At 45.7% G+C, this 20933-nt stretch overlaps 3 protein-coding genes across 8 annotated transcripts in view; 1 reads left to right on the top strand and 2 right to left on the bottom strand.

Annotated features, from left to right (window-relative positions):
- Positions 1-1408: 1408 nt before the first annotated feature.
- Positions 1409-5896, bottom strand: DPEP2NB (DPEP2 neighbor). 2 transcript variants are annotated; one of them, XM_015068844.3, is made up of 2 exons: positions 4207-5896; positions 1409-3071 (listed from the first exon to the last, which is right to left on the bottom strand). In XM_015068844.3, exons 1-2 carry the CDS (start codon positions 4271-4273, stop codon positions 2773-2775), a joined length of 366 nt encoding a protein of 121 aa, XP_014924330.1. In that variant the 5' UTR covers positions 4274-5896; the 3' UTR covers positions 1409-2772. The 2 variants fall into 2 exon arrangements, 1 of the variants encoding a protein (XP_014924330.1); XR_008293441.1 differs by having other exon boundaries at positions 2932-3071; positions 4096-5896.
- Positions 5897-6845: 949 nt separating this feature from the next.
- DDX28 (DEAD-box helicase 28) lies at positions 6846-8758 on the bottom strand. Its single transcript, XM_015068768.3, has one exon. It carries the CDS (start codon positions 8704-8706, stop codon positions 7087-7089), a length of 1620 nt encoding a protein of 539 aa, XP_014924254.2. The 5' UTR covers positions 8707-8758; the 3' UTR covers positions 6846-7086.
- DUS2 (dihydrouridine synthase 2) overlaps positions 8650-20933 on the top strand; it is a 48843-nt gene continuing 36559 nt past the window's right edge. Inside the window, exons 1-2 of one of the 5 annotated variants that reach the window (XM_015068794.3) lie at positions 8650-8788; positions 20508-20650. In XM_015068794.3, the coding sequence (XP_014924280.1) occupies positions 20525-20650 (126 nt within the window). In that variant the 5' untranslated portion in view covers positions 8650-8788; positions 20508-20524. The other 4 variants (XM_015068778.3, XM_015068785.3, XM_015068787.3 and 1 more) reach the window with 4 other exon arrangements.

Raw genomic sequence — 20933 nt, 5'->3', positions numbered from 1 at the left:
CTTTTACAGGTTCCTCGGTCACTTGTATTTGCTATGAAATCATGATGATGAGAAAAATGTAAAACTGCAGATGTCCAGATCCCACCCTAAAAATGTATTCAGTAGGACTGATACAGGTGCTGGGGATCTCTGGTTTTCCTCGGAGCCACAGGTTTGCCTCATGTTTGCCTCATGTTTGCCTCATGTTTGCCTCATGTTTGGGAACTGCCAACCTACCTGACTCCTCTAGGATCGCAAATCTTCCTCAGTCACACCAAGTATCAGCAACATAAGGTTCTAATCTCCAGTGGGAGGGAGTGGGAGCTGCTGCAGGAAGAGGCATTAGCTGTCTTTTGTGGGTTAGTTGAGACTCAAAGTGGGAATGCCCCAGGCAGGGCCTGTGCCTCCTTCCTCTAACCCAGGTTAGGGAAACTCCTTAAGTTATCAGGACCTTTCCTGGCCTTGAGGGTGTCTAGGGAGGAGCAAGACCCTCGCTGTTGTGGCCCTTGAGGGTGTGTGTGCCATCCACAGGGTGAGTGGCTTCATCTGGGCCTGAGGGCTACATGCTGCTGACAGTGCCCCCTTTTGATGTGGGATGCTGAGGCGGGTGGGCCTAGCACAGAGGTCCACACACACCCTGTGCTCTTTCTTCGCTGATGATCTTCTCTCACCCCCACTCCCCAGGACCAATTGTCCCCGTAACTGCTGAGAGAGACATTTATCGGTAACAGCCAGCACCTCACTGCCATGGCACACAGTAGTTGGAACGATCTTCTTAGCATCTATATCTGATCATTTCACCACTCTGCTCAACTCCCACCTAGGATTTCCCCTCACACTTCAGATCCACATTCCTCAACATGGCTGACAAGGCCTGCTATGGTCTGGCCCATGTCTACTTTTCCAACCATCTCTTTCTTCTCTGCCCACACTGACCTTTCTATTGGTCCTAGAACAGGCCAGCCTCATTCCTACCTCAGGGTCTTTGCACTTGCCATTTCCTCCTCCAAAAATAGTTTCCTTCCAGCTCTTCACAGGATTCCCTCACATCTTCACTGTCACCTCCTCAAAGAAGCCTTCCCTGCTTACCTTGTGGAACCTAGCACCCCCTCATCACACTATACTCCTATCCTATTTTACTTTTCTTTATAGCAGGAATAATTTAAACTATATAAATTTACTTGTCTCTTTAGTTTGTGGGTATTTTGAAGAGAGGGGTTTCAATCATCTTATTCACTGATATACTCCAAGCAGCTAGCAGGTGCTCAATAAATATTTGTTGAGTAAATTGGATAGTGGATTGACACACAGAACATCTTCTTAGTCCTGCCTCCCATCTCCTTACACACACACACACACACACACACACACACACACACACACAAAACAGGGGGAAGTTCTCATCAAGCTCACCATTTTTTTTTAATTTTTTTTAACGTTTTATTTATTTTTGAGACAGAGAGAGACAGAGCATGAACAGGGAAGGGGCAGAGAGAGAGGGAGACACAGAATCGGAAGCAGACTCCAGGCTCTGAGCCATCAGCCCAGAGCCTGACGCGGGGCTCGAACTCACTCACTGTGAGATCGTGACCTGAGCCGAAGTCGGACGCTTAACCGACTGAGCCACCCAGGCGCCCCAAGCTCACCATTTTTTAAAGTTTATTTATTTACTTTGAGAGAGAGAGAGAGTGAGCGACAGAGAGCGAGAGTGAGAGCAAGAGTGAAAGCGAGAGCAAGAGAGAGACAGAGAGAGAGAGAGAGAGAGAGAGCATGAGCCGGGGAGGGGCTGAGAGAGAGAGGGAGACAGAGAATCCCAAGCAGGCTCCCTGATGTCAGCGTGCAGCCCGACAAAGGGCTCAATCTTATGAACTGTGAGATGATGACCTTAGCCGAAATGAAGAATCAGACGTTTAACCAATTGAACCACCCAGCCACCCTTGGGCTCCTAAAGAACCTGCCTGTGTCCTGCCCCAATTTGCACAGCTGTCATTATGGTAGCCACACAGTTAGAAGCTGCACTCACGGGTCTTTTTTGGAGGCAGAAGGTGTTAGAGCACCAGCTACCCCATGTGGAAATGTACTTCAAGGGAAAAGGGAGATTTGGGGCCTGGCCTTGGACAAGCTGGAGTTCAAGTCAAATATGTTAGAGAAAACCATTTTATTGAACAGTAAGAAATCCCACTGGGGCTAAGAAGGACTGGGAATGAAGGAGCGCGTGAGCCTCAGTGGTGGCGCCACCTAACTCTCCATTTTCTTCCTGCTCTGGGGAGCGGGTCTTCCTGGGTTTCCTTATTCTGCCTCCCGCCACTCCAGACAAGAGGCTCCCTCGGTAGACCCAGATTGCTTTTTTCAGTTTAAAAAAGTCCAGCTCCTCTTGGTTCAATTGGTGACTGCTGGCAATGACTCAGGGCAAGAGTCCATCTGATGGACTGAGTCCCTGCTAAGGCCACTCTGAACCCTCCCTCTGCTCCTGCATCCTCCTTGGTTCAAAGAGTGCAAACTTTGCTTTCTTCTTCCCGAGAAGGGACTCTACAGGATTGAGTGGAGAAACATCAGGTTTTCTTCCAGGCCAGTTTTGGCTCTGGGATGTTCAGAGCAGGCTTTCATTTCAAACCTCAGATTCTATGGCTCCTTGCCCATGGCCAGTTAGTATGGAAGGAGGCTCCTGGCTGAAGAAAGCTCAGACAGAATGGCTCAGGTTCTAATCTCCAGTGGTGGGCAGTGGGGGGTCACTTCAGGAAGAGGCATTAGCTGTCTTAGGCAGTTAAATGTTTGCCATTCCTGTAAAGTGGCTCAGTCAGCAAGCTTCTTTGGGGTCATCCTCCTGCCACCATGCTTCAATCGCCGAATTTTGGGGCTGGAGCAACCTACGTCTTTATTTGACTCTGCCATAGCTCGACGTCTTTTGGGAGCCTGGCTGGGAATTGGTTTCTCTGCTTCCGTCTTTGCTGGGGTGGCCACAGGAGCATCCCCATAGGTCCGGTAGCCACCAACCAGGCAGTACGTCTCCCCATGCCAGCCCACCTGGGTTTCTCCACACCCTCGGTAGAGGACATGGTAGTGACCAGGTGTAGGAGAAGAGGGAGCCCCTGCTGTTGGAAAGAAAATCAGATCTAATCAGTCATTTCTGCTGTATACAGTGTCCTGCCAGGACCTACCCTCTCATGTCTCTCCCAGTTTCTGGCTGAAGACCTTTAATCTGCTTGGTATTCAAAACACAGCCTTGGCCAGTCACCCCAATGAGTCCCCTAGAGAAGGAACATGGCTGCAAAGGTGATTCTCTGGAGCTCATGGCAGCAGCAGGAGACCTGGAAATCTGTTCCCCATTCTCAGAGGAAACAGTAGAGCCTGGAAACAGTTGCAACCAGGATCCCCTCCATCTTTCCCTTCCATAGGGGGGAAATTCCTAAGGTCTATAACTTCTGAAGCTTTAATGGAAATACCTTTCAAGTGTTGGAAAAAATAACCTAAAATAAATGGATTAAGAAACCCTCCCATCTCCTCTTGGGCAACTCCTCTTGGGCCCCATTCATACTTCCTGTTTCAACCACACTGTCCTCTAGCCCTCTAATATTTTTATCTAGATTAGAAAATGGCCAAATACTAAGGCAGAATGATCAGGAGGTTCAAAGACAGATTCTGGGTAGCAAGTCTAGGCTCACATCAACCCAACCTCCTGGGACACCATTTCATCAACCCTCCAGTCTTGGTATCACTTCATCACTCTCCTTGGCTCTTGTGTTCTGCCTGTGCACATGACACCACCACCCTTACCCCAGTACTCAGCAGCTCCGTCTGGGGTATGTTTGAGGGGCCCCATGTGGATGTTTACACGACAGCATGGTGAAGGTGCCTGGGTTTGAAGGGGAGGTTCATGAGCAGACCTCAACGGTTCTTCCTCAAACTGCACCATTTCTTGCTTGCCAACAAAAATTCGCTCGACTTTTGCTAAGAGGCTGATCAGGAAAGTGTCAGAATGGAAGCAACTTGTAGCCCAAAAGGGAAAGCTACAATTATGAAGTTTAGAAGCTTTCTGAATAGTTGCCCAGGGATGACATTTTACGTGTCTTCGGCAATGAGCAGGAACACTGTAGGTCCCTGAGGGCTATTACTTACAGTTGGAGAAGCTCAGAGGTGTGGCGCGCAAGCCCCAAAGCAACACGTGGCAGCCATGTGAAGTTGTGTGTACACCAGTGACTCTTGTACAGATGCCTGGCCTACGCTCACCTGCTGTGCTGCCCTCCCAGGGGACAGAGGACAAATTAGAATGAATATAGAAGATCCGGTCAGACATTCTCTCTCAGGCATCCAAACAGACTGGTATCTGGTAGAGAACTGGTAGGGAAGCTTTCCTGAAAGCACCACGTTTGTGTAGTTACCCTGTCATGGTAACTGTGAAAAGGCCTGTGAGGTCATCACTACCCAGTGAGGTCACATAAGGAATCTGTGACTTGAGGGGCAGCTTTTAGGCTCTCTGAGTTTTAATGGAGGAGAGCAGAGTGGAGGCAGAGGAACACTCTGCCTGGGCCCTCCCATCTTTCTCCTCACCCAGCCACTCCCCGTGGAGCATACCTATAGGCCGGCACAGCCCCAGGGACCAAAAGAGGGCAAGAGAAACCCACATTCTGCCATTGGCTTGAGAGGAAAGATTAACCTAAGACACAGCCTGGTTGTATGGTACTGACCCTAAGTATTCAATAGCCAGACAGGCAGAAATTTGTGTGGAAGGCTCCTTGGCAGTGGGCCTGAAAGACAAGTTAGATTTGGACCCATGGAGAGCTGAGGGAAGATATTCCAGCTGGGAATAATAAAAGCAAAAACAAGCTCTTACTGAACTTGTCGTGCCCCAAATGTAAATTCACATACCCCTCACGTTTTTACAACCGAGGGCTCAAAAAACCAGGAGGTTAAGGGGCCTAGCCAAGGTTCCACAGGTAGTGGAGAAGTGTTCTGCTGGACGGTAGGGCTTCATGTTGGGCTCTGGATTTATACCCGATAGAAATGTGTGGGCAAGCTCATCACATTTCAAAGTGACACTGGGAGAGATATCAAACGTGTTCCAAGGCAAAATGAGGGTCCTGAATGGCTTCACAAAGTGGGAATAGTGGGCCCATTTTAATATAAAATTCAAAACAAATTCATGACAAAATGACATAACACAAAATGACAACCTAATCATTACATTCATCTCTCCCCCCAAAAGGCAAATACTGTATTAACAATGCTACTACCACCATGAAAGGATGAAGCTTAGGATGGGCTTAGGAGAAGTCCAGGTGAAAAACGTGGTCAAACTGTGAAGAGGTGTTACTGTGTTGGCTGGATCCTCCTGAGAGGAGGAGTAAATAGATAACTCTGCCCTTAGCCTGATCAGGCCTATAGGAAGGAACCATATTTGGGCCCGACTTTGATACAGTGCAGCCAAGGACTTCCTAGCAATGAGAGATAACCTTCTTTGTGAGGGGGCCCCCTGTTGTGGACCTCGAACATGCAAAGATGGGATGCTTGTTTCCTGGGGCAGTTGGGAAGGAGATATGTCCCGGAGGTAGAGAATGATTAGACCACTATTTTAGAGGTTGGGCAACCCTGGTTGAGAACCACATCATTTTCTATTCCTAAGTTGCTTGAATTAGTGTGATGCAAGTTAGGACACACAAAATCAGGTTTGCCCCTAGGGAGTGTTAGGAGGTAAAATGTGAAGGGGAGAGCTCTGGAGGAGGTTCATTCTGGCAGGTGGGCCAGCATAAGACCACTTAGATTCTCCAAGGCTCCAGAGAGATTATTGTCTGGGAACATCACTCTGACCTGGTGGGGTTACTGATACCTTATCAGGACCTGGCTGGGTCTCTGGGGAAAGCAGAATGGCATAGACAAGTGGTTCTGAGCTCAGGAATCTGTACTTTAAAAAAAAAAAAAAAAAAAAAAAAAAAAAGACTATTTTTAAGTCCATTGTGAGGCCTGAACTCACAACCCTGAGATCAAGAGTCGCATGCTCTAGTGACTGAGTCAGCCAGGGGCCCCTGGAATCTGTACTTTAGACAAGCCTCCTGGGCAGTTTTGCCACACTGATTCATGGACAGAGTGACCAAATTTTGTCCAAATTGGGTTGCTTTTGAGAGTCCAAGTGGGCACTATTAAAAGTTGGTAAATAACTCAACCCCCAGTGCAGACAGACCAGATTCTATCATACTTATGCGTATGATTTTGAGCAAATTGTTTTATCCCTCTGAGCCTCAAGTTTCCTCACATGAAAAAGAGAGCTATGATTATACATTTAGTACAACATTGTCTTCTGGCAAAGATTGCCATGGGTCCATTTCTGTTCTCTGCCTCCTTATCTGTTTCAGTGTGTAAGTATTTTTAAGTTGTTTTGTGCAGTATTATATTTGACCTCAGCTGCTCCTCATTACTTAGGCTTATATAATGCTGCAGAAGCCGGAACCTAGGTGATAGTGAGAGGAAGCTATATGCTTATTTTGCCAATTTTGTAAGCAGTTTCTTCTCTTCTCTTCCCCTGCCATGAAGAGATGAGAAAGAAGGTAGAGCCTGGAAATGCACACCAAGCAATACTTTTGTGTCAGCCTGTTTTTTATTCTTCTGCCAGTACTTCCCAGAGAGATTTCACCAAGAATGCCCAAGCTTGCCATGGGCACTGTTGGTGAAGAAAATCTCTGTACTGCTAGTCACATCCCCTTTCCCTTCTCTGGGGGCTTAATGGATGTTTTGGGGGGCAGGAAATAAAATCTAAACGTTTATTAATTCAAACAGCAACTGAAAGAGCCTCTGTCCTAGGTGTGGTAGTCTGGAGTGTGAATCTTCTCACAATTCAATGAACACATCATTTACTGTTAGAAACTATGACATAATACAAAGACAAAAATCTACTTTATTTTTCATGAGTCATGTGAAAGCCCACAAGGAATCATCCTCAGTAGCTCATTCTCTACATCTGGCCACATCTTACCTTTGGAAGCCAGATAGCAGCTCACCAGGGCTTCAGGGTGGGGGTGACTGGGCAGCCCAGGGCATCCTACGATAAGTGTGCTCACCTACCCAGGACAAAGGGAAGGATCCCTGTTAATGTCATCATATTTAAGCTGGCTGCCATCAGATTTGCTGGGGCAAAGGCTCTCTCACTGAGGACCCTAGTCCTGGAAGGCTTCTCCTCCGGCGAGCTGCCAGCTCAATCTTCTGAACCAGGCTTACATCCCAGGGATGGGTTACAAAGCTGATGACAGTGCCAGGCACCTCACTCCCTACACGGCCCACCCTCCCGGCTCTGTGGATGTAGTCTTGCAGAGTGAGGGGGAAATCATAATTGACAACTAGGTCTACGTGGGAGCTGTCCAGGCCCCGAGAGGCTATGTCTGTGCAGAGAAGAATGTCTCGGGAGCCCTTCTGGAAGCACTGGAAGATACCGGCCCTCATTGAGGCTGGCATTTGTCCCTGCAGCCTTAGGTGTTGGATTTTGTGATCGTCCAGAATATATCCCAGCCAGTTCACAGTGCTTGAGCTATTACAAAACACTAGAACAGTTCCGGAGGGGCCAGTCCTATATACTTTGTCATGTTGCTTGAGGATCTGCACTAATTCAGTCACCTTCTCTGCTCCCTTCAGCCTCATAAATGTCTGTCTGACATGAGGCATGATGCAGTGGAGCTTGGAGCTGGTAATGGTGGTCAAAGAGTCTGGGCTGGCAACTTTACTCAGCAGCTGGCCTACACCTTCGGGAAATGTGGCCCCCACCAGCACTAACTGAGCTTTGGGATTGAAGGGGTCTTTTAAGTCAGCTGGGCCTTCTGCTATATAGCTCTTCTCCAAGATGTAGTCCATTAGTTCCAGGAAGCTTTCATCCAAAAGCGTGTCTGCCTCATCCAATACCAAATAGGAGAGCTGCTTCAGGCTGATTAGTTGACTCTTCAAGGCCTTCCACAAAGCCCCTGGAGTGGCCACTAGTACATCTACTGGAGGTTGTTTGGACAGTTGCATTCGGATCCTACTCATGCCATGGCCTCCCCCTAGCTCCCGCACCTGAAGGCCCAAGGAGCTGCCCAAGGGCTGTGCCACGGCCCGCACCTGTTCGGCTAATTCTCGCGAAGGCACAAGGACCAGGCCTCGAGGAGCAGATAGACTAAGGGAGTCCAGGTTTGGTTGGCCCAAGAGCCGTTGAACCAGAGGTAGTAGGTATCCGAGAGTCTTGCCACTGCCGGTTTCCGCCGCGCAAAGGATGTGGCAGCCGCGAAGTAGGGAGGGGATGGTGCTTGACTGCACGGTTGTAGGCCGAACGACTTCAGGAGCAGCCTCCTGTAGAGCACGCAGCACGCGAGGTTCCAGACCCAGATCCGCGAAGCTGCTCTTGGACGAGAGGTTCCGAAGAGCCGGCGCCTCGTGTTGCGCACGCTCGATGGAGAAGTGGTCCCGGTGGGAGCGCCGATTTTTCCAGCCACGCGAAGCTAGTGGCGCGCTCTCCCACCGGCCCAGCGTGAGGCGCGCCGGCTGGTTCAACTCTGGCCGCCGCGCTGAGATCAGCAGCGGGCCAGGTCGCGCCAACACCAGCCGCTGGGGGCTCCGCCCGCTCTGCCGCTGTTCCTGCCGCCGCTGTAGAGCCCGCGGGATGCGCACCACGGGCAAGGGCTCGTCGGGACGGCGGACCACCAGGCCTCGTTGAGGAGCGAGAAGTAACCGAGATGCGAGCCACACCATCCGCAGCGGCCGTTTGAGATCCATAGTCTCTTTGGTGTAGGAGAGGCGCACGGCAATGACGTCACGGGCGCGCAAGAGCCTCGAGGACGGTGTCTGGCGTGGCTCAGTAAGGCTTGCGGAGTCGGCGAACCGTGAGGAAGGAGGGGGAATCTGTAAAGTTCAACTGTGGTGAGGTCTGTAGGTCTGAACCGGGGTTGGTGACATCCAGACCCGGACCAACCTTGGGGAAAAGGGTGCGATGGAGGCAGGCTCCCGGGTCTGGCGATAAGCGGCGATGGAGGCCTGGCCTCTTGGACCAGAGGGCGGAGGGCTTCTGGTGATCGGGTGTCCGATCCCTGCCATTCTCCTTTCTCGCTCTCACCGCACCTTTGATGACTTGTCCAGTGCTGGTCTCCTCCTGTAAATTCGGAGGGTGCGGTGGTGCCTTCCCAAATATGGTCCACGCGCAAGGTCTGGTAATAAATGTTTGTTGAGACTCTGAATGAATGGTCAGGCCTGGGGGACAAGACAAGAGCCAGATAGATGTCTTAGATCTAGGCACTCCCATTCCTCTTGGCCGAGAGCTGAGAGCCGAGAGGGCAAGCTGATGGCCTCTTTGTGAAGTGGGAGGTAAGACCTTCAGGCTTTATTTCAAGCAGACCCTTCTCTTTATACCTTTCCCCTTCTTTTTCACTCTCCATTCTCTTGCCACCACTCCCAACTTTTCATTCTGAACCTTACATTCTTGCAGTCTGCTCACCTCTACCAGCATCCCAGTCAGATAGCTAAATTGCTTGAATAGTGGTGAGGAGGGTCCTTCTACTCTGCTGAGTGATCAGATATGTGGGTTGCCTCACATAGCCCTAGTCAGACAATATTTTACTTGAATTCAGATGTTTAGGTTACAAAACCCCCGTGTCTTTTTTGTCTTTCTCTGACTGACTTTCACTTAGCATTATACTTTCTAGATCATTCATCCATCCATGTTGTTGCTAATAGCAAGGTTTCATTCTTTATTAATTGCTGAATTATATATATATATGATATATATCATATATATGTATATATAATATATATTATATATATGTATATATATGTATCGTGTGTGTGTGTGTGTGTGTGTGTGTGTGTGTTTATGGTCTTCTTTATTCAAATATCAAGGGACGCTTAGGTTGCTTCCATGATTGGCTATTGTAAATAATGCTGCAATAAACATAGGGGTGCATATATTTTTTCAAATTAGTGTTTTCGTATTCTTTGGGTAAATACCCAGTAGTGGAATTGCTGGGTCATGTGGCAATTCTATTTTTAATTTTTTGAGGAACCTCCTTACTGTTTTCCACAGCGGTTATACCAGTTTGAATTCCCACCAACAGTGCAGGAGGTTTCCTTTTTCTCCACAGCCTCGCCAACAAATGTTGTTTCCAAAAAGATAAATACTTCTAAATTTTCAAATGCCATTTTGATATATAAGTAGACTTCCTGGAGAGTTACCTGTTGAATCAGCAGAGGAGAGAGTTTTGAGTAGTAACAGGGAACAGAGTCGTTGGATAGAGCAGTGACTCTGTAGTGAGGGTGATTTTGCATCCTTCCCTCCCTACCTGCCCGCCACCCCCTCCCCCCCGCCCCAGGAGATTTTACAGAGGTTGGAGACATATTTAGTTGTCACATCTGGGAAGTTGCTACTGGCATCTAGTAGGTAGAGGCTGGGGATATTGCTAAACATTGTACAATGCATAGGAAAGCCCCTAACAAAAAATGATTATCTGACCAATACATGAATAGTGAGTTGTTGAGAAACCCTGCATACAGGATGAGGACTGAAGAGAGGCTGAGGTACATGTACTTTCCCTTTAGGTAGGCACATTTGGGAAGCTCTTGCACTGAGTCCGCCTCATCCCCAGAATCTGTAGCCAAGTACACTGATGTCATTGCTTGCTGTGCCCTTGAGATCAGGAACGTTGGGGACCCTGAAAATCATAAACGCAAGAAAAAGTGATTCAAGAGACTGAAGCTGGAGAAGAGAAGTTTAGGGAGTTCAAAACTGTCCTCATGTATTTGGGCAGTATACCAGATGGAAAAGAGATCAGGGGCACCTGGGTGGCTCAGTTGGTTAAGTGTCTGACTTTGGCTCAGGTCATGATCTCACAGTTTGTGAGTTTGAGCCCCACATTGGGCTCTCTGCTATCAGCGCAGAGCCTGTTTTGGATACTGTCTCCCTCTCTCTGCCCCTCCCCTGCCCATGCACGCGCTCTCTCTCTCTCTCTCTCTCTCTCTCTCTCTCTCTCAAAAATAAATAAACATTAAAAAGAAAAGAAAAGAAAAGAGATGAGGTATGCTGTGAGGTATACCATTCCAGAAGGCAGAACTAGGACCTATAGGTAACTGGCAGATTCTGAATTTGATACAAAGAACTGCTGTAACAACTAGAATTGCCCATATCTTTGTTGACACTCTGAATGAATGGTCAGACAGATTGTAATTCTATACTACTTTTATGATTCTTTTCAAGGACTCAGGGCTCCTTGTTTCTTAGCTATGTATATCTAACTCAACAGGTTTTATCCATTTGCATGTGCCACTGCTTATTTCAGATGTAAAACAAAGACTTGATTTGCACAAAGCCAGAACAGATACATTAAAAGAATTATCAGAAAAGAATGCTACATAGGTATGTACTTGCATTTGGGTTCTGTCCAAATATTTGGGGCAGGGAAGCTGGTTAGTATATGGCTGCTTTCTCATCATGCTTGAACCCTTACAATATGATTAACTCAGAATCTCATAAGGATTGGAATCTGTCTGAGCTGGTCTCTGCCTATGACCCTTAATTTCTTCTCAGTTCATCAGCCACTGAATAAGTCCCCTTTCTTTTCCTTCTGCTCACAGCAGACATTGAGTACTTCTAGTTGTTATTGAGATACATGTTTTATAGTACAGTGCTCTAGAAATAAGAAAGGTTTACTTATTGTGGAAAGAATGTAAGCTCCTGGGAGTAGGGGCCTAACTTGGTAGTATTTTGTCCCAGGGCTGCCATAATTCATATTGCCTGGTTACTCCGTAAGTTTTCAACACAATTGTCCCTTGGATCTCAGCTGATAATGGTACAGTCATTCATTCATTTATTCATTCAGTAACTATTTCCTGAGCACCATGTATGTGCTGGGTACTATTCAAAGAGACAGTGAACAAAACAGGAGTTTACATTCTGACTTAATTCGTTTGGGGTAAGGCCTGAACATTGGTATTTAAAAAAAATTTTTTTTTAAATGTTTATTCATCTTTTGAGACAGAGAGAGACAGAGCATGAACGGGAGAGGGTCAGAGAGTGAGGGAGACACAGAATCTGAAACAGGCTCCAGGCTCGGAGCTGTCAGCACAGAGCCCGACGCGGGGCTTGAACTCACGGACCATGAGATCAGACCTGGGCCGAAGTTGGACACTCAACCGACTGAACCACCCAGGTGCCCCTGAACATTGGTATTTTTTTAAGCCTTTCAGATGATTCTAATGTGCTGCCAGGTTTGAGAATCACAATACTTATAAATAAAGCATTTTGAGAATTGCAAGGCATTATAAAAATGAAAAGTGGCTATTAGTATTCCCTCCCTGTTCTTTCATTTCCCAGCCTACATCAGTGCTGTTGTGTAAGTACTGGCCATTTTCTTTTCAGCTCTTGTCATTATATGCCTAGACTATTTCACCTTCTTTCTAATCCAACTCCTTATCTCCTTCCTGTCCTTTACCCTCCAGCCCATCGTCTGTTGTGCAAGTGATCTTCCTAAGCACAGCCATGGCCGTGTCACCCCTTGACTCAAAAGCCATCAATGGATGCCCATGGCCTACAGCTTATCTCCTAGTCACTCTCCAGAATCTGGCTTCAACTTCATCTCCTGCTGCTTTCTTATCTGAATCTTGTTCACTCAAGTGGTAGCTCTCATTTGAGTAGGATAAAGAGCTCACAGTCCTTTACTGGGTGAGCAAGAGAGTGGGGTGGCATTTGTCTGCTCTGTAACCAAAACTGGAGGTACAAGGCACTTTATTTTTATTTACGTATTTATTTAATTTTATTTAGTTAATTATTTATTTTTTAATTTACATCCAAGTTAGTTAGCATATAGTGCAACAATGATTTCAGTAGATTTCTTAATGCCGCTTACCCATTTAGCCCATCCCCCCTCCCACAGTCCCTCCAGCAACCCTATCTTTGTTTTCTATATTTAAGAGTCTCTTATGTTTTGTCCCCCTCCCTGTTTTTATGTTATTTTTACTTCCATTCCCTTATGTTCATCTGTTTTGTCTCTTAAAGTCCTCATATGAGTGAAGTCATATGATATTTGTCTTTCTCTGGCTGACTAATTTTGCTTAGCATAATACCCTCTAGTTCCATCCATGTAGTTGCAAATGGCAAGATTTCATTCTTTCTGATTGCCAAGTAATACTCCATTGTGTGTGTGTGTGTACCACATCTTTTTTTTTTTTAATTTTTTTTCAACGTTTATTTATTTTTGAGAAGAGAGAGACAGAGCATGAGCAGGGGAGGAGAGAGAAAGAGGGAGACACAGAATCTGAAGCAGGATCCAGGCTCTGAGCTGTCAGCACAGAGCCCGATGTGGGGCTTGAACTCACAGACCGCGAGATCATGACGTGAGTCGAAGTCGGACGCTTAACCGACTGAGCCACCCAGGCGCCCTACCACATCTTCTTTATCCATTCATCCATCGATGGGCATTTGGGCTGTTTCCATACTTTGGCTATTGTCAATAGCGCTGCTATAAACACTGGGGTGCATGTTCCCCTTCGAAACAGCATACCTGTGTCTCTTGGATAAATACCTAGTAGCCCAATTGCTGGATCATAGGGTGGTTTTATTTTTAAATTTTTGAGGAACCTCCATACTGTTTCCAGAGTGGCTGCACCAGTTTGCATTCCCACCAGCAGTGCAAAAGAGATCCTCTTTCTCTGCATCCTCACCCCCATCTGTTGTTGCCTCAGTTATTAGTGTTAGCCATTCTGACAGGTGTGAGGTGGTATCTCATTGTGATTTGATTTGTATTTCCCTGTGATGAGTGATGTTGAACATCTTTTCATGTGTCGATTGGCCATCTGGATGTCTTCTTTGGATAAGTGTCTATTCATGTCTTTTTCCCATTTCTTCACTGGGTTATTTGTTTCTTGGGTGTTGAGTTTGATAAGTTCTTTATGGATTTTGGATACTAACCCTTTAGCTGGTATGTTATTTGATATGTCATTTGCAAACATCTTCTCCCATTCCATTGGTTACCTTTTAGTTTTTCTGATTGTTTCCTTTGCTGTGCAGAAGCTTTTTATCTTGATGAGGTCCCAAAGTTCCTTTTTGCTTTTGTTTCCCTTGCCTCCAGAGACGTGTTGAGTAAGAAGTTGCTGTGGCCAAGGTCAAAGAGGTTTTTGCCTGCTTTCTCCTCTAAGATTTAAAAAAAATTTTTTTTAATGTTTATTTATATTTGAGAGAGAGAGAGAGAGAGAGAGAGAGAGAGCGCCCGCGCATGAGTGGGGGAGGGTCAGAGAGAGGGAGACACAGAATCTGAAACAGGCTCCAGGCTCTGAGCTGTCAGCACAGAGCTTGACACGGGGCTCGAACTCACAAACTGCGAGATCATGACCTGAGCTGAAGTCAGATGCTTAACTGAGCCACTCAGGTGCCCTTCTCCTCTAAGATTTTGATGGCTTTCTGTCTTACATTTAGGTTTTTCATCCATTTTGAGTTTATTTTTGTGTATGGTATAAGAAAGTGGTCCAGGTTCATTTTTCTGCATGTCGCTGTCCAGTTTTCCCAACACCACTTGCTGAAGAGACTGTCTTTATTTCATTGGATGCTCTTTCCTGCTTTATCAAAGATCAGTTGGCCATATGTTTGTGGGTCCATATCTGGGTTCTTTATTCTGTTCCATTGATCTGAGTGTCTGTTCTTGTGCCAGTACCATATTGTCTTGATGATTACAGCTTTGTAATGCAGCTTGAAGTCTGGGACTGTGATGCCTCCAGCTTTGGTTTTCAAGATTGCTTTGGCTATTCGGGGTCTTTTCTGGTTCCATACAAATTTTGGGAGTGTTTGTTCTAGCTCTGTGAAGAATGCTGGTGTTATTTTGATAGGGGTTGTGATGAGGCACTTTAAATGCTCTGTGATAGAGCACATTTGTCTTTGATAGAGCTCTTCTGTGGCTGAAGCATGAACCATAAATTCTCGTTGCCACTTGACTTGTTAACTTCTTTTTACAACAAACTCTAAACACCTACATTATGCCAGACTGTGTGCTCTGTGACAGGACCTGGTGATGAGCAAGGTGCAGTGCTTGCCTTCACCTTGTGATGTGGGAGGCAGATTGATAGTTGCTCTTGGAATTACAAGAGTGTACTTAATGCTAAGAAAGACATGAGCTAAGAGGAGGTGCCCTTACTCTGGAAGGTAAGTGTCAGGGAAGGCTTTCTGGAGCAGGTGACATCTGTACTGAGGTTCTGAAAGGCTACTGGAAGTCAGCCAGGTGGGGGAATAGGAATGTGTGTTCTATGTAGGGGCAACTTGTTCAGAGAGAGAGAGCAGGCCAATTTGGGAACTAGAAATACTTGAGAATAGCTGAAGCTTAGCATGGGGGAGGTAAGAGGGCAGGAGGCAAGTGATGAAAGATAGTGCTTCCGAGGAAGGCAGGGGGAGGACTTGTTTGCAATATTAAGGAGCTGCAACTTAGTTCTAAGGGCAAGAATTCCATTTGGAAAATGGAATATCTTGTCCTGATTTGTGTTTTGAAAGACTCCTCTGACTGCTGGAAAGAACATAAATTGAACATAATGAGCCTGGAAGCAGAGACTGGTTTGCAGGCTGTTGCCATCATTCACTTGATAGGTGGCAGTGGCAGAACCGAGAAGCACCTTGAAGTCAAGAGCTTAGTTCTTTCCATTTCTTTACCTTCAACACCCCACACAGTGCCTTGATCCTAAAAGAACTGGTAGATGTTTGTTGATGTAATCATAGAATGTGTTGCAAGTGTAAAAAGCCCAATAATGAGAGCAGTTAACATTTAATCCTTACAGGGGCGCCTGGGTGGCTCAGTCGGTTGAACATCTGACTTCGGCTCAGGTCATGATCTCAAGGTTCGTGAGATCGAGCCCTGTGTCAGGCTCTGTGCTGACAGCTCGGAGCCTGGAGCCTGCTTCATTCAGATTCTGTGTCCCACTCTCTCTCAGCCCCACCCCTGCTTGTGCTCTGTCTCTCTCTGTCTTTCAAAAATGAATAAACATAAAAAACAAAACATTTAACCTTTACTCTGTGTTGAGAACTATTGTGTGTCCTAGAATTGACTCTTCACAGCGTCTCACCTGACATAGATTCTGCTGGAGCCTCATTCTAAAGAGAGAAGCTGAGCCTCTACTAGGTTAACTCATTCTAGAGAGGCTGAGCCTCCACTAGGTTAATTCATCTGCCTGGGGCATAGTTGGGATTCCACTGCAGGTCTGTCTGATTCCAGAGATCAGAATCTTAATGGTGATATGCTATATCACCTCTTTGTCTTACAAATATAATAGATTGCTTCAATTTTTTTCTTATCTACACAGGTTTGAGTGGGAAATAGGATAATTCTCTAAGTATTTAATCCTAATTGACTGTCATTTTAACTCTAAATTTGTATTTTAAAGAAATTGCTTTTTAAGCAAGGTCGTAGTCTACAGGAAAATTTACATGGATGGGACTGGTAAAGTTTTTTCCACTCATTGCTTTTCCTGAATACTGTTATCTTCAATCTGAAGGCATTATAACTAATGGCATTTTGTATCCATGCGACTGAAGTTAAGGTTATAGTCTGAGAAGGCAATCAAAACTGTCATAGAGAAGACCAGCCCTTCCTTGAAAGAATGGTAGAGAGATTGTTTCTGTTTGTGCTACAATGGTGATTTGGGTGTGATCTCAGGGCCGGGTGAATGGTTGTGCCAGTAGCTGGGAAAGGGTAGGGCTGCCTAGCTTCTCTGAGAGGAGCCTTCGTGGAGGCAGGCCCTGTCAGGCACTGCTGGCCTGGTGCCAGAGGGAGTTCCTGGATCAACCACGCTGCAGGAGGGTGTCCTCAGCCACCAGAGAGGTGAGTGTTCAGTCACACCTTCCTTACAAAGCAGCTGCTAAGGGGCAAGTGCTGGGCTCCGTGCTAAAGCCTGGCAGTAAACTAGGCAGCCATGCTCCTGTCTTTATGGAACTTGTTGTGCTGGTGATCTAGAGGACCAGCTAAGGGTTAAAGAAGAGACCACACAAATAAGTGTCAACACATGGATTGTTACTGAGCTATCGGGAAGCACAATGTGTTGTGAGAGCATGTGACCAGGGACCTGAAGTACGGTTGTCTGGTAGGGAAATGTCTCCAAAAAGGGGACATTCAAAGTCAAGAGGATCTTAGTGGGAGTGTGTGTGATTGAGTCGGGGAGAGTGTTCCAGACAGAGGACTGCGAGTACGTGGGCCCCAGGGCAGCAGAGGTCTTGGTGTGGGAGACTTCCAAAGGTCAGTGTGGCCAGAGCAAGGAGAGTGAGTGGGAGAAAGGCTCAAGGTGAGCTGGAGACGTGGGCAGGGACAGGTCATGCAGGGCTTCTTGGGCCAGCAGAAGGGTTTGGGAGTTATCCTAAACTTAGTGGGAAGCCATTGAAGGGTATAAACAGGGGAGTGGTGTTATCAGAGTTGCCTTTTTCAAATGCCACGCAGTATCACAAAGAGGATAGGAGGAGGTAAGATTAGATTTGGGAGACCCATTAGGAGGCTGGCTTTGTGCACAGTGGTAGCACTGGAGATGGGTAGCACTGGAGCAAAGCAGATGGATTAGAGTTATATTTTGAAGGTTGTTTCACAGGAGTTAGTGACAGATTGAATGTGGAGAATGTGGATTAATGATGAGTAATTGGGTGAATGGAGGTGCTAATTGCTGAAATGGGAAACATTTTCTCTCCATGTATTGGCCTGATTAATTCTCTCCCTTGAGATCTCGAATCAGAAACTATTTCTTAAGGGAAGCCTTCCTCAACCCCCATCCATCCCTTTCCTCCTGACACAAATTCCTAAATCCTCATGTCCTTCACATAGCACTGTACATGATTATAATTTCACACGTATTTCTAAGTTCCCTTTCTATAACCCTCTCTTCTACTGTATCTCCTTCTCCTCATCATTTTATTTCTAGTGCCAGCCAGTGCTTGGCATATCAGAGGGGCTCGATAAATTTCTGTTGAATGAATTAATGAAGACAGAGGAGGTGGCTTAGGAGGGCAGATCAAGATCTTGTTTTGTGCATGTTTGGTATGAGGTGCCCGTAAGATAGCCGGGTAGGGATGTGTTTTGAGCAGTTGGTATGAGATCACCAGCATTTTATCAACATTTTAAGCCATGGGAGTAAATAAACTTTCAAGGGAGGATGTGTGGAATTAGAAGGAAAGAGGACTCAAGACTAAGGAAGAACCTCAACAGGTAAGTAGAGGAAGTGAAACCAGCAAAGAAGACTGAAAAGCAGGGCAGACTGGTGGGAGAAAAACCAGGAAAGTGTGGGGTCAGAGAAGCCCAGGGAGGAGAGAGATCAAGGAAGAGGGGAGTTTCAACCATGTCATAAGTAAGTGTCTGGTTGATTGCTCAACTTCCAGGTAATTGGTGACTTTAATTAGAGCAGTTTTGATAGAACAGTGGAGGTGGGGGCCAACCAGAATGGGCTGAATAGTAAAAAGAAAATGGAGACAGTATTAGTAATGGAGCAGAACACAGCATTGATTAGCCAGCTTTATGACTTTTTGGAGGGGTCCATATTTGCTTAGAATAAATAAATAAATTAATATGAATAGTTCTCTCTGGGATATGGGATTTTGATTTTCTTCTTTTTATTCCTGTTGGCTCTACCTTCAAAGTATTTTTGGCATATGACCACTTCTCACCACCTGGCCTGAGCGACCATTATCTCATCTCTTGTGTTGGTTACTAAAGAGCCTTGTACCTGGTCTCCCTGTGTTTACTCTGGCCCCTAACAGACTGCTCTTTTTATAGCAATCACCGTGATCATGAGAAAACATGTTCAGTCATGCTACTCCTCTACTTGAAACCCTTTGCTGACTTCTATTTCATGAAGAGCTAACAAAGGCCATATGGGATCTGACCCTACCTGTTTACTGCTATGACATCGTGTATCTGAGAAACATCATGTAATGAGAAACATTAGTTTCTCTTCTCCTCTCTGTGTCCCAACCATGTTGGTCTCCTTGATGTTCTTCTAATATACCAGGCAAGCTCCTGCCCGAGGGCCTTTGCACTGGCTGTTTCTTCTGTGTATTCTTCTACTAGATATCAACTTGGCTAACTCATATCTTAGCTCAAATGTTATCTTCCCATTGAAGTCTATCTTGTTTTCCCTATTTATTTTGAGCTTTTTTTGGTTTGTTTATTTATTTATTTATTTATTTTAAGAGAGAGAGAGAGCGAGCAAGAACATAAGTGGGGGAGGAGTAGAGAGACAGGGAGAGACAAAATCCCAAGCACACTCTGTGCAGTGAGCACAGAGCCCGACTTGGGGCTTCATCTCATGAACCATGAGAACATGACCTGAGCCAAAATCAAGAATTGGGCGCTAAACCAACTGAGCCACCCAGGTGCCCTGGTTTACCTATTTAAAATTTTATATTTTAATATAAATACTTTCATATTTTAATGTAAATATTTTCATATAAAATATACCATTGATATACCAGTTATTTACATTTTTCCTTCTGGGGGTGTGGGGTAAATGGGTAAAGGTGGTCAAAAGGTATGAACTTCCAGTGAGAGGATAAATACGTTCTAGGGGTGTAATGTATAACATAACGACTATAGTTGATAATTTTGTGTATTTGAAATTGAAAGTTGTTAAGAGTAGATGTTAAAAGTTCTCATCACAAGAAAAAAATTATTAGTGTGTGAGGTGATGGACGTAACTTATTATGGTAATCATTTTGTAGTATATATGTATATCAAATCACTTTGTTGTACACCTTGAACTGATACAGCATTATGTGTCAGTCACATCCCCAGTGTTTTCAATTTCCTTTCTCCCTGCTTTTTTAATCTGTAGCATTACCACTTTTCCAACATACTATATAGTTTGTTATGTATTGTTTTCTGCCTTTGTTCCCCTGCTAGATTGAAAGCTCTACCAGAGCAGCAATTTTTGTGTTTCATTCTCTGATGTATCAGACTAGGACAGTGACTGGCAAGACTAGGCACTTAATAAATTTTATTTATTTATTTATTTATTTATTTATTTATTTATTTAATGTTTATTTTTATTTTTGAGAGAGAGAGTGAATGGGGGAGGGGCAGAGAGAGGGAGACAGGATTTGAAGCAGGCCCTGTGCTACAGAACCCAATGTGGGGCTCAAACTCATGAACCATGAGATCGTGACCTGAGCTGAAGTCAGAGGCTTAACCGATTGAGCCACCCAGGCGCCCCAATGAATATTCTTTAGATGAATAAATAAGGAAGCATTATTTTTGTGATCAGAGAAAAGGAAAACAAAGTCCTGTGTGTTGGAAAGAAGAGGAAAAGCCTGCCCTGGGTAACAGAAGAGATTTTTTTTTTCCTTTTTTTTTTTTAATGTTTATTTATTTTTGAGAGAGAGAGAGAGAGAGGAAGAGAGAGAGACCCCAAGCAGGCTCCTCACTGTCAGCACAGAGCCCAATGCTGAGCCCAAGCTCATGAACCAAGAAATCATGACCTGAACCAAAATCAAGAGTAGGTAGGATGCTTAACAGACTGAGCCACCCACGCGCCCCAGAAGATATTTCTTTGTTTGGATTTCTGACTCTTGTTTTCCCTTTCTGCAGGCAGTATCAGAGGAGGAATGATTGAACACAGCCTGTCGCTGTGCTACCACAACAAACTCATCTTAGCCCCTATGGTTCGGGTAGGCACTCTCCCAATGAGGCTGCTGGCCCTGGACTATGGAGCAGATATTGTGTACTGTGAGGTAAGGGGCTCCTGATTTTCCTGGAGGGCTTTTTTATTTTTCTTTTTTTTTTTTTTTTCTTCACCAGTGCAGCCTCCTTCTCTGTAGGTGGGAGTAATCAGGAGTTGGTGGGAGGCAGAATGGGCGCTCACATCACAGGTGCTTGCTGAAGGCAGTGGGAGATAAACATGTATGACACTTAGGAGTTCTCTAAGCCCTGTTGAGGGCCAGGAGCCTGGGCAGCAAGGAGGCATTGTGGAATGCTTGGGCCAGGTGGATAGATGAGTGTTGTGTCAGGTCACAG

This window comes from Acinonyx jubatus, chromosome E2 (assembly GCF_027475565.1).
Source record: "Acinonyx jubatus isolate Ajub_Pintada_27869175 chromosome E2, VMU_Ajub_asm_v1.0, whole genome shotgun sequence".
Lineage (NCBI taxonomy): Eukaryota > Metazoa > Chordata > Mammalia > Carnivora > Felidae > Acinonyx > Acinonyx jubatus.
Note: the sequence above shows the minus strand (reverse complement) of the source record. Positions and strands in the feature narration are given on the sequence as shown.

Coding starts and splice junctions, on each gene's coding strand:
- DPEP2NB (XM_015068844.3), bottom strand. CDS start 4,273: ATGTCTGACCGGATCTTCTATATTCATTCTAATTTGTCCTCTGTCCCC. Junction 3,072..4,206: donor CTGGGAGGGCAGCACAGCAG/GTGAGCGTAGGC, acceptor TCTTTCCAACAG/CAGGGGCTCCCTCTTCTCCT.
- DDX28 (XM_015068768.3), bottom strand. CDS start 8,706: ATGGATCTCAAACGGCCGCTGCGGATGGTGTGGCTCGCATCTCGGTTA.